This window comes from Equus przewalskii, chromosome 3 (assembly GCF_037783145.1).
Source record: "Equus przewalskii isolate Varuska chromosome 3, EquPr2, whole genome shotgun sequence".
Taxonomy (NCBI): domain Eukaryota; kingdom Metazoa; phylum Chordata; class Mammalia; order Perissodactyla; family Equidae; genus Equus; species Equus przewalskii.
The window spans coordinates 117,700,021-117,712,655 of NC_091833.1; the positions used below are offsets into that span (position 1 = coordinate 117,700,021).

The 12,635-nt window shown below is 43.0% G+C and overlaps 1 protein-coding gene across 2 annotated transcripts in view; it reads right to left on the reverse strand.

Annotated features, from left to right (window-relative positions):
* The window catches only part of FAM193A (family with sequence similarity 193 member A), a 178,237-nt gene that overhangs the window by 154,111 nt on the left and 11,491 nt on the right, over nucleotides 1–12,635 (reverse strand). Inside the window, exon 2 of one of the 2 annotated variants that reach the window (XM_070615202.1) lies at nucleotides 9,038–9,136. The exons of the other annotated variant lie outside the window; for it this stretch is intronic. Coding sequence (XP_070471303.1) covers nucleotides 9,038–9,085 — 48 coding nt within the window. The 5' untranslated portion in view covers nucleotides 9,086–9,136. The remainder of the gene's footprint in view (nucleotides 1–9,037; nucleotides 9,137–12,635) is intronic. 2 annotated transcript variants of the gene reach the window in all.

Consider the following 12,635-nt stretch of genomic DNA (forward strand, 5'->3'; position numbering starts at 1 on the left):
CTCGCTCACTTCCCCTCCCCTTGATGGAGTGAGCCAGCGCTGTCTCTAACCCAGGGCGTGGATCAAGGAGTAGCACAAGTATCTGGGGGCAGGGAGGGCAAGGGAGAGTTAGAGGGGAGAGGACTGGCAGATGGAGGGGGAGGGACATGAGGCCTCCTTTCCCACGGGGGATTTATGAACCCAAAAGGCTGGGAACCTTTTATTCTCGATGGGTTTTTCTTGATTTCCTTCAGCTCTTCAATGCTTTCAATAGGGCAGAAGGCCTACTATCTATCCTAATAACTCTTCAGTAACCAGAACTAATTGATGAATTAACGCTGTTTCTGATTTTAACGTGTTTTTTAATTATCCAAAATGATTAATTCATGTAATAAAAAATGCTGTGCATGTAATATTTAAAACTCCTCTGTTTCGCATTTGTTTAAGGCACTTTACATGTAAGTATTAACACTGTAAAAGAGGTTACAGCTTCTGAATGTTAGAGAACCTCAAGGCCCCATTCTTGGCCTCTCCTCCCTCTACACTCTCCCTCCATCAACCACACCCACTACCGTCCATACACACACAACTCCCAGAGGTTGGTTTTGGGGCTGAGACATCTGTGGTACAACTGTTTGATCCACAGCTCCCCTTAGATGTTGCAAGGTACTCTGAGCTCAACATGTCCAAAACCAAACTTAGGCATCGCAGCCTTCTGTGGCAGCAGCGAACCAGAGCACCCAGGCATCATCCCACCACAAAGAAACAGAAGGCAAGTGGATGCAGCAGTCTTAGCGTGTGGGACAGCCCCACCCCATGCAAAGACTCACACTCCCAGTAAGACACCTGAGCCCCATTCTCCACATCTCATAAGCAGAAAACAAGGAGGCATGCCATATGCCCCCAACGAATGCCCTCCCACACCTGATACCAGTTCTCTATCTGATCCTGCTGCTGCAACCTTTGCCCCTTAAAGACACGAAGCATCTGGAGTAATTCTTTTAAAACCTAAGTCACAGCATATCACTCTTCTGCTCAAAATCCTCCCATGTTCCCATCTTAACATGATAAAAACCAACACTGTTAGAGTGACAGACAAGGCCCTCCATATCTACCTAGAACAGAGGCTGACCAGCAGGCACAAACAGACACTCGTGGGACGTACACATGGCAAGAGACAAATTTTGGACATGGAGCAGTGTGAAGAAGTTAGAGTAGGACCAGTGCCCCACACCATTTGGCAATAAACATACAAATACATGCAAGGGCTTTTTAAAAAAAACATAGATTAATATTGAGTCAGCCCTGGTGGCCTCGTGGTTAAATTCAGCGTGCTCCGCTTCCGCAGCCCAGCTTCAGTTCCCGGGTGCAGACCTATACCACTAGTCAGTGGCCATCCTGTGCTGGTGGCTCGCATACAAAAAGAGGAAGACTGGCAACAGATGTTAGCTCAGGGTGCATCTTCCTCAACAACAACAAACAAAAGAACCCCATAGATTAATACATATTCCAATACAGAAACCCATTACAGCAGGGCAGATTTGGAAGGAAGGGGAAGAGGAATGAGCATAAAAATGAAGCAGGGAAAAAAGGGAAGGAGAAAGGAGACTGGTGCTTATGTGATGTTGGATGTATGCTGTGAACCAAAAGCAGGAGATCCTAAACAAACACAACTAACAAAATGTAAGACCTGTCCCCCAGTTCTAGCCCTTCTGTAGTATTTCCTACCTCAGGGGAAATAGTTTCTGAAATCAGACTCCTAAGAATTGGCTTTGACCCTCCCACATTAATCCCTCTCATCCTCCTATGTATCTTAGATGTGTGCCCCTCTCTCTATTCCCACTGCCACTGTCATTGCTCACCTGGATTTCCAAGTCTTCTACCTGTCTCCACTGTTATCCTGCAAACCGTCATCCTCACTGCAGCCAGAGAGGTTTTCTCTGGTGTTCAAAGCCCTTCAACTGTCTCCAACTGCTCTTAATCAAAAGATTAAAACCCTCAGCCCAGGTCTCAAGGTCCCACGGGGCACTTCCCACCACTCTTCCTCTAGGTCCACACAACAGGGCTGGGTGTGGCACATGGCTTCCCCCTTACCTGGCCTTCCAATAGCTTCAATTCACATGCAGAGCCAGGCCCAGCTTGCAACCTTTAATCTCACCTAAATCTCTCATTTTACAAATCAGAGGAGGACAAAAGACTCTCTCCTGATCACACAGTGAATTCCTGGCAAGGCTGGAAAAACATCCAGGTCCCTAGTCCAGACCCTGCTGTGAGGCCACATCCTGGGACAATCTGGTTTCCATTAGGTAGCCATACAGGACCTCATTTAGGGGGAAAGACTATTAGAAAGAAAGCTTGAAATATTACTTTGGGCTTAATTTTTAATTAAAGCTCACTCTTTATAAACCATTTTGATGTCTTGACCAAGATTTATAAAGTGGTAAATAAAAAGTTTTGGTCTAGAATTTTTCCCTACACATATCCCTCAAAACTCTCCTGTGCCAAGACATCTTTAAATAAAATTAAGTGTTCTACCTTGGAAGCCACTCACTTTCAAACTCATATTACACATACGAATTTTTTACATATAACCGAACAGAAGCACACTGTCCTAACAGGTGTGCATCTCCAAGCTTGCCTGCAAGGTGGCTCTCATCAACGACAGTGCCCTCACAGTCCCCCTGCCTCGTATCCCAGGCCCTACCCTCTCCTTCATGCCTGAGAATGGATAATTAACCCACAGGGGACAGTCTGCCCACCAGAGTGTGGCCAAGGACCCATGACAAGGCCTAGCATAAAAACTTGATCTGGTCCACTTCTGAGAAACATGGACCAAAATACAAAGCGAAATCAGCCAGTAATCGTGAGAAGCTACCAGGAGTAAGAGTTGGAGCCATGACAAGCAGAATCAACAAAGAGGAGAACCTGTGGGTAAGGTGGGCCAGCCAGAAGAGAAGCGCTCAGGGAAGCTGCCCCAGAGAGAGAAGAGCAACAGGACAGGAGGGCGCCAGAGCTGCCTGTCCACAGCAGTTCTTCTCTTAAAGTAAGCTGAGTGGCCTTCTGTTTCTTGTAATCTAAAGAACCCTGAAAACAACAGAGGGCAGGAGGGGGTAGGAAGGGGTGGGAAGGAGAGGGAGAGGCACTGATGCGGTCAGCACTTAGAGGGCTCGACTTCCATCTGGGAAACACAACTAAATGCAGCCCAGCTGAGAATGAGACTTGACAGAAACATTTGTTCTCCTAAACTGGTTAGCACAAAAGTTCCCAGGCCAGGGAATGAGGACTGGAACAAGCCCCAGCTCCTCTAGCTAAGCCGTGGTCTAGGAAGGAGCTCTCCAAATCCTGCAGGCATGGGCTAATTCACTCTTTCTTCTAAACCACACACAGCCTTAGGCCTAGACATCGGAGGGTTTATCTCCTGTGTCACCACAGGACTTCAGCAATGAAGGGGAGAAAAGAGTTTCAATTACTCCAGTCAAGAGAGAGAGCTAGAGGGCCCTTTACTGCTGTGCCAGACACCCAAAGACTGTACTGTGACCCTTGCAAGGGGGAATAACAGATGAGGTGACCAAGAGTGTGACTATTCTTCCCCAGTTCATGGAATCATTAGGGAAAGTTTAAAATATATGGAGGAAAAAACAAGGAGATTTGATTTTGATATCTTCTAAGCATGTCATCAAAGCTCTTTTAAGAGATTTACAGAGTTGCTTCTTCAGCTCAGAATGATTTTCTGAATTTAAAGAGCTGTAAGAAATCCGGATTACCAAATCCACAATGGCTTAGAGGATGTACTGCTTCCTTACAAATGGAAGATCTGAACACTGAATTCAACCCTGCAAGTAGAAATAAGAGTAAGGCAATTCGCCCAAGGAAGACAGGTTCAGCGTGGCTGCAGACTGAGCAGATGGCAACAGAAACCCCAAACATCCACTGCTGCCTGACTACTCAGAATCACTAATTCTGAAGCACTGCTGGGCTATGTAGTGGAAGTCGGTATTCAACTTCCACAACTTCAGAAGGTATTCAAAAGTGAAGATTAGAATCATGCTTTAAGTTTCTGTTACTTAAATATTAGGTGTGAAAACCTCCAGATATTACGCGAATTATCCAGCATCTGACCCTAAGAGTGTGGCTCCACTTTCAAGAGCATCTGAATGAGATGAAATCAAAGTCTCCTCACCACGACAATATACTAAGCCTAAAATTTTAAGGATGAATGTGTGAATCCCAGGACTACCCAGAAATCTGACTTTGTGATCAGATTCTAGACAATATTTGGATCCAACTGATTATGAAAGCATTTTTTTTTTTTTTTTTTAGATTTTATTTTTTCCTTTTTCTCCCCAAAGCCCCCCTGGTACATAGTTGTATATTCTTCGTTGTGGGTCCTTCTACTTGTGGCATGTGGGACGCTGCCTCAGCGTGGTTTGATGAGCGGTGCCATGTCCGCGCCCAGGATTCGAACCAACGAAACACTGGGCCGCCTACAGCAGAGCGCGAACTTAACCACTCGGCCACGGGGCCAGCCCCTGAAAGCATATTTTATTTGAATGGAATTATCTGAAATAAAAATGGAGTCACAAGGCCTTGGCACCTGTCGTTCTCTCTGTTTAGAACACTCTTACCCAGATGTCTGCATAGCTTTGCTCCTTCACTGCCCTTTGGGTCTGTGCTCAGTGTTACCTTCTCCGGAAGACTTTCCCTGACCCCCTGGCCTAACACTGCAGGCATCATGCCCAGTATCTCACCACTCTACCTAATTTATTGTCTCTTCCTAAGAAAGTGGGAAGGGGGACCTCCATCTGATCATCTGATGTATCCTCAGTGCCAAGAACACTTCCTGACACAAAACAGATCCTCTAAATATATGATTAATGAGGCCAGATCTCAGGTGTGCCCTGACTCGTCCCCACAGCTCTCAAGTGTATTTCAGGATGTTAAACACCAGAATTCTCACTATTGAAACTGAGTTCAATAGCACTAAGCTCTTATCTGCACAATTATGTTTAAATATGACTGAATAAACTACCTTTGGACTGCTTTTGTGTTGCTGCTAAATAAAACCCAGTTTTTAGAAAGTTAAATTCCACGACTGTTAGCAACAGAATTTCCATTACAATTTCTCATCCCCACACATAGATTTCTGATCAGCTGGCTCTTTACAAGAGTCTGGAGGAGTAAGCCCACGAGTGTTTCAATAAATAACTAGGACAATATTGAAACAAACTGTGTTTAACTTCTGGAATGATCTAAAGACTTATTCCTACCCAATCATGAGTTTCCATGCCGTAGAAAAAGGAAGAGAATAATCATTAACAGGATCCTTTTACACTCCAAAATCAGAACTAACTAAATCTGAAATCGACTGGGTACACAAGAAAACATATTCAGGCAATTATTGCCTAAGATGTAAGTTCTAATTCTCCAAATAACCACCCCTCCTCTTTCATAGCAATACTTCTCTTATTTTTGCCCCGTACACTGTGGTCGCTATACCTAGTAACAACACACATATCACGGTGGGAAATGCTGGCCTAGAATGTCTTACTATACTTTTTAGTTTAGTATGTTTGAACATCTGGATTAAATTGGCAAGACTGTCTAAATTCACATGGTAGAAAATTTCTACACTTCAGATGTGATACTGAAATTTTTAGACAACTTAAAAAAAATTCCTAATTCTTCTTCTCAATTGATTCATTCAACACTTACTGGCTATAAACAAGATACTATGAACAAGGTACTAGGCCTTAAAACTTTTCTACCTTCAATAAACTTGCAACTTATTAAAAGTCAATAAATATGCAGGTAAATACAAATGTGTTCAGTGTCATTAGGGATAATTGCTCTAGTTGAGAGAGGGTAAGCTGAATGCAGAAGGCAGCATGAGGTTAGGCTGCAAAGGATGGCTAGACTCTTAGGAGGCAGAAGCGGAAGGAAGGGATGGGGAATGGGACAAGAAAAGAGGAAGCAGGAGAAAAAGCACTTCTGGAGAGCAAAAGTGGAGAGCCAAGATCCAGATATGTGGTGTGAGAAAGCACAGGATAAAGGGAGAAAGGAGAAAGGGACCCAGCTGGAGAGATGTCTTGCTTGGTCACCAGCAAGTGGCACTCCTCTGGAAGGACTTCCGATCAGGAAGACCTGAGCGCACAAGCCCCAGACCCACATTTGAGACTGCACGCCTGGGTACGGCACAAGGCCATAGCTTTGAGATCATCCTCTATCTCTTACTACTAACAGAGAAGGTGCTCAGATGCAGTTGATGAATGTAATTTACATACAATAAAATACACACAAAATATAGAAACATACAATAAGATAAAAATGAAACTGTGTTTTAGCATACTTGTTTTTTTATTAACAATACCAAAAATCTTTTTTTTTTAGGAAGATTACCCCGAGCTAACATCTGCTGCCAATCCTCCTCTTTTTGCTGAGGAAGACTGGCCCTGAACTAACGTCCGTGCCCGCCTTCCTCTACTTTATATGTGGGACGCCTACCACAGCATGGATTGACAAGCGGTCCGTATGTCCACACCCAGGATCCAAACTAGCAAACCCCAGGCCACAAAGCGGAACGTGTGAACTTAACCACTGTGCCTTTTTATAGCACAAAAAAATCAGGAGAAAAAAATTTAAGGAGACTGGTGTGACTGAACGTACTTTATTATTTTTTAAAACCTTGGTATAATACTTTCTGTTAAAACCAGGTCTTTAGAGCACTACAAATTATTTAGAAAGCTGGTTTTACTGGCAGTCTTTACTGAAAAGGTCACTCCCCTTTAAAGACAGAGCTAAATGGAAGAACCACATCATTGGCTGCACTTGGCAAATCATGCCAATCAATTTTCAATCCCACCAATCAATCATGCAAGGATTTTCGCTGAAATTCAGCTAGTCAATTTTCATCTTCTTCATCAGAGATCAGTCTTACACAGTAATCAGAAGGGATATTTTTGTTTGTTTGTTTGTTTTGAGGAAGATTAGCCCTGAGCTAACTACTGCCAATCCTCCTCTTTTTGCTGAGGAAGCCTGGCCCTGAGCTAACATCCGTGCCCATCTTCCTCCACTTTATATGCGGGACGCCTACCACAGCATGGCGGGCCAAGCGGTGCCATGTCCACACCCAGGATCCGAACCGGAGAACCCCGGGCTGCCGAAGCAGAACGTGCATACTAAACGCTGCGCTACCGGGCTGGCCCCTATATTTTTTAATAAATAAAAGTTCAAAACTAAATGTTACAAGCAGCTTTTAAATAGGCTAAAAATCCATTTCCAAGTTTAAGTGTGCAGTAAGATGACTATTTACATATTCTTAGCAAAAAATAATAATAATAATAATGGAGTCAACACTAAACATCCATTTTCAAAACACTCTCTCTATGGCCAGAGTTCCTTTCAAAAAGCAATTTTCTACACATTGTTAAAATGTCACCTTTACCTTGAGGGGGCAGACTAAGTGTTTATTTTCTCAAAAATACTGAATTTCCTAGGTAGCTTTCTCCTGACAGGCACTTACAGAAAAGGCACTTACTACAGCAAATTTAGACCGCTTGTCTTCATGTAAAACAAAACACTCAATTCACCTTCAGAATAGGCAATGATCTAAATTTTGCCACAAGATAACCAGCAATGTTCTGTATCTCGCCAAGTATTTTCATAGTTACTCCTCATCTCATTACAAAACACTGTCAAGATTTACTGCTTTGTAAACGTCTCAGGCTGATCCCTTATGTGCTGCTGGCTTTGATTAGTTGCTATAAGAACTTCTCCATGCATCGTGTGGTAAATAAACTTCACATGTGTTCTTTCTGCAATCCTACTCTATCCAAGAATCTTTTTTTTTTTTAAATTACAGTGGCTGCACCATCACTGGTTAAATCTAGTTTTTCCACAAAACTCTGTTTATTAAAGGAATCATTTCAGAATACATATGCTCCAGGATATTCAATGGCTCACAAAAAAAAAAAAGTACTCAATCTGAATCTAGCAAAAAGCATATGCTGAAATCTGTTTAGAAACACCTGTTTCTATCATCTCAGAGCAAACTCCCTACACACCATAATTTATTTTTTTCAAATTTTCTGCAATATTTTCTATGTATACTGCAAACGTATTTGCTGACAAAGTAATGTACTTATTCTGTTGCCATCTTGTTTCCCGTGAATTATTTCAGCTCTTTTGCCTCCTCCCTAGTGGAAGAGCAAGCTCTTCCCCAGTGGTCTGTGCATATTTTCTTTTAGTATTAGGTAAGTGTGGCCAATGTTGCAGAATGGCTTGACCAACTCCACAGCTGAGTGCTGTACTTTTGTTCTGGAAGTCGTTCTTGGGAGACCAGCCCAGAGAGCCTGTTCCACCTGTCCTTTCCAAAATGTCGTATGCTCCTAATTCTCCATATTAAATGTCTGTACAAATTAGCTGTAGTTCCTTCTGAAACTGAACCATATAGAAATCTAAGTTAGAAACCTCAGAAGGAGCTCATCCTTAAGCTTAATGAAATTTTATAAAGTACTAGATTGAGCAATGCAGGACTTTAAACCTTACCACAAAATTTATAGGTATTGTTTCTCCTCTGGATGCTTAGTTTGTAAATATTTTGCTGACTGTAAAGACTATATACTTTTTTTTTTAAAGATTGGCACCTGAGCTAACAACTGTTGCCAATCTTCTTTTTTTTATTCCTGATTTATCTCCTCAAATCCCCCCAGTACACAGTTGTATATTTTTTTAGTTGTGGGTCCTTCTAGTTGTGGCATGTGGGACGCTGCCTCAACGTGGCCTGACGAGCGGTGCCATGTCTGCGCCCAGGATCCAAACCGGCAAAACCCTGGGCCGCTGAAGCAGAGTGTGTGAACTTAACCACTTGGCCACGGGGCTGGCCCCCAAGACTATATACTTTTCTTCCCTAAAATCTCAATGCAAGATAATCCCTTTGGACACGGTTCATCATTAACAAAAGTGGATATAACTCCATGTTTCAAGTAATCTGTGCGAGTTGACTCTTAGTTCTGCTTAGGTCATTTTCTTAACTTCATTATGTGGTTAACAAAGAGCTTACGTGGGAAGTAGTAGCGGTGGTTCTGCCATCAATTCTTTGCTGTTTCATACGCTTTCATTATTGACGTTATCTTCAATCCAGGGTTTCTTTGAAGACTACCTATTTTGTGAGGACCAGTTTAATTAAAATTAGACAGCAAACTTCATTAATGTGCTTCGTGCTCATTAACTGCTATAGGCTTCAACACACTCTAAGTGAACAAACTTCCTCCCCTGCCTCAGGATACCTCAAGAATCATGAACATGACTCTGAAATACGGATCAAGTGAGGGTGCCAGTCTCAATCATACACTAAACATCTGTAAAGGGCAATGTCTTATTTGAAAACATAAGGACCAATGTGTTCTTCCTGCATCACCAGGGAGCGTCCTACCTACTCCCAGTGCACCTCTCAAGTGCACCACAGTTTACAGACCCCTGCAGTAGGCGACGGGTAGTCTCTGACAGGGTGTGACCAAAGGAGAGACAACCATAGATTTACAAAGTTGGAAAAGACCTTCAAGATGATCTAGCATAATCTTCCTACCTGACAGATGAGGAAACTGTATCCAATGCACAACCACATACAGCTGGCCTGAGATCTTTAGACAAAAGCATCTTTTGATAAATTAGCCAGCAAACAAACCAGTTATACCTAAGGACTATTTTATAATATGGAAAGAAGAGTTTAGTCTAAATATGGACAAGCTGAGTTCACTTACCACAGATGCAGGGTTGGGGGTGAGGTCTCAACCATCAGTTTAGCAAGTGAGTACATCCACAATGTTCGAGATTTATTGATCAACCATTTGAGTGTCTAACTATCATCAGAAATCTCTACCAACATATGCTGAAAATATCAAATGTAAGTCTGAATTTGAGAGAAAGAACTGGACATAGAATCATCTGTATCAAGGTGAGAGTTGGTGGGGCCGGCCCGATGGCACAGCGGTGTGCACACTCCACTTCGGCGGCCCGGGGTTCACCGGTTTGGATCCCAGGTGCAGACCTATGCACCACTTGTCAAGCTGTGCTGTGGCAGGCATCCCACATATAAAGCAGAGGAAGATGGACATGGATGTTAGCTCAGGGCCAGTCTTCCTTAGCAAAAAGACGAGGATTCGCAGCAGATGTTAGCTCAGGGCTAATCTTCCTCAAAAAAAAAAGCTGCGAGTTGGAAGTGTAGGAATAAGTGAGCTCGCCAAAGCTGGGAGGGTAAGCAGCACAAGAGTCAGGAGGAGAGACAGGACAGCACCGGACAAAAGGAGGCAAAAGAGAATTCCAGAAAGGTGCATACAATCAAGGTCAAATGCAACAATCTCAAATGTTATCAGGATTGAAAAACAACTACAGGATTTGTAAAGATAGGGTCACTTAATGACCCCTATGAAGGCTATTAAAGTGGTAGATGAAAAAGCTGGATAAGGGAGTAAAACAGGAAATGAGGATGAAGGAAGTAGAAGCAACCAGTATTAACTAGCATTATTAACTAATATTTCAAGTCGTTTGATGGCAGTGAGTAGAACAAAGAGAGAAAGCTATCTTACATGGTTAAGCAAGGTTAAGAGAAGGACTGAAGGGGCAAGGGAAGATGGGAAAATCAAAATCTGAATGCTAAGGAAAATAGCTCAATAGAGGAAGAAAGATACAAGACCCAGGAGAGAAAAGACAGAGAGGTTTTGAATAGACCTCAAGATAACACACTCACACATAAATTTTGCAGTGATTTTCCATAGGTTTAAGATACTCACTAAAATCTATCAGTTAAAAACCCCTGGAGTACAGGATTAACTTTGGAAAAAAGGAAAAAAGCTTTCTTCCAAATTAAAAGACAACAGATTTCAGAAAAAAGGGATGGGGGAAGAATTGCAGGAGCCCATATCAACTGGCCTGGATCCCAGAACACATTTTCTGAGCATGTTACTAAGTGCTGAGTAAGCCACAGAGCGCAAGAAAACATTCCAATAAACCAGGGATTACAATCCAGTCTAAGTGCTGTGGCCGAGCTAAGGACAGGCACCAAAGGAACCTAGAAGAGAGGCAACAGCCTGGCCTAGGATAGCGAAGGCACGCTTCCTACAGGGACAACACATGACCTCCTCTTAGAGAGGAACAGCAGTTAACTGGGGGAAGAAGCGAGAGAAACACTGCAGAGGAAGGAGCACCAACAAAGGCACAGAGGCGAGGAGGACATGGCCCACCCACACTGTGCAGGCCACACCAGAGAGGCAGAACACGATACTACAGTGCCAGACAGAGGCGGCGACAGCAGGAGAACAACAAAGCAGAAGGAAGCTAAGAGCAAGAAGGATGAGAACTTCTCGATTCGGCCAGAGTCTGGCAAGCAAGGCACAGCAGAAGAGCAAGCGAAGGTGCCATCAAAGAAATGTGAAGACATCCACATGCTCAGGCAAGCGGGCAGGTTCATGTGTAGAAAAGGTGGGGAGTGTAGTAGCAGAGTGCACTCACAAACACCGGCTGAGAGAAAGGACATGCAGAGACTGGGAGGGGAGTAAGGAAGACTAGAGTAAAACAGGAGAGTCTTCTATCTCTGGTGATTACTGATAAGTGATAAATGCCACCAGGAGTTGAAAGGTGCAAGAGGGGACAATGACTAAGACAATTAAAGGAATTTCTCAAACTCGACTCTTTTGGCCTGTTTCCTCAGATAGCAAAAAAATTGTTTCAGCACTAAGTGTGTTGTGTTGTTGTCCCGTTCAGTTCTAAAGGCCTACAAGTCCATGATTTGCCAATCCCAGCATCCCAACTGGAATACTGGTGTGGGCATGTGAAAATGTGCAAACATACAAAGAACAGTTCACCTCAAGGTTTGTGGAGATCACTTAATTGTAATACTGGTTGACAAATCCAACTTTCCTATTCTTCTTTTTTTTGGCTGACATAAAACTGACCTATTATTCTTTTAAAGGAAGGGAGAATATTGACAGTAGCTACAATTTAAGCGAGTTAACAAGTGATGCTGTTTTTAATCCTTTTAAAAACAGAAAACAACAGAAATATTATAAGCATGATTAAGAATTCATTTATAGAATTTCTTTTTTTTTTGAGGAAGATTAGCCCTGAGGTAACATCTGCTACCAATCCTCCTCTTTTTTGCTGAGGAAGACTGGCCCTGAGCTAACATCCACGCCCATCTTCCTCTACTTTATATGTGGGACACCTACCACAGCATGGCATGCCAAGTGGTGCCATGTCCACACCCAGGATGGGAGCTGGCAAACCCTGGGCCGCCGAAGCAGAACATGAGAACTTAACCGCTGCACCACCAGACCCTATAGAATTTCTTCATCCAAAGCAACCAAACAGCTTTGGCAAGGGGCTGGTAAGTCCCTTCTCTAAGCTGTCCTAACCATCAACAAGGGAGGCACCCGCTGACAGGTTACCCCTTCAGTGGCCTCTGAAGAGGGAGCTAAGCTCTCAGCAGGAACTTGCAGAGAATATTTACCCCACTAGGCTACTTTCACCACAGTGGAATAATTGCCCAGCATTTCTAGAGAAAAGAATTAGACTGTAGCAAACCATTAAACAGTTAAAAAATTTCACTGAATTTTAGCATATAAAATTACTACCATACTTTAAAATGAATATTAATTAGCTTT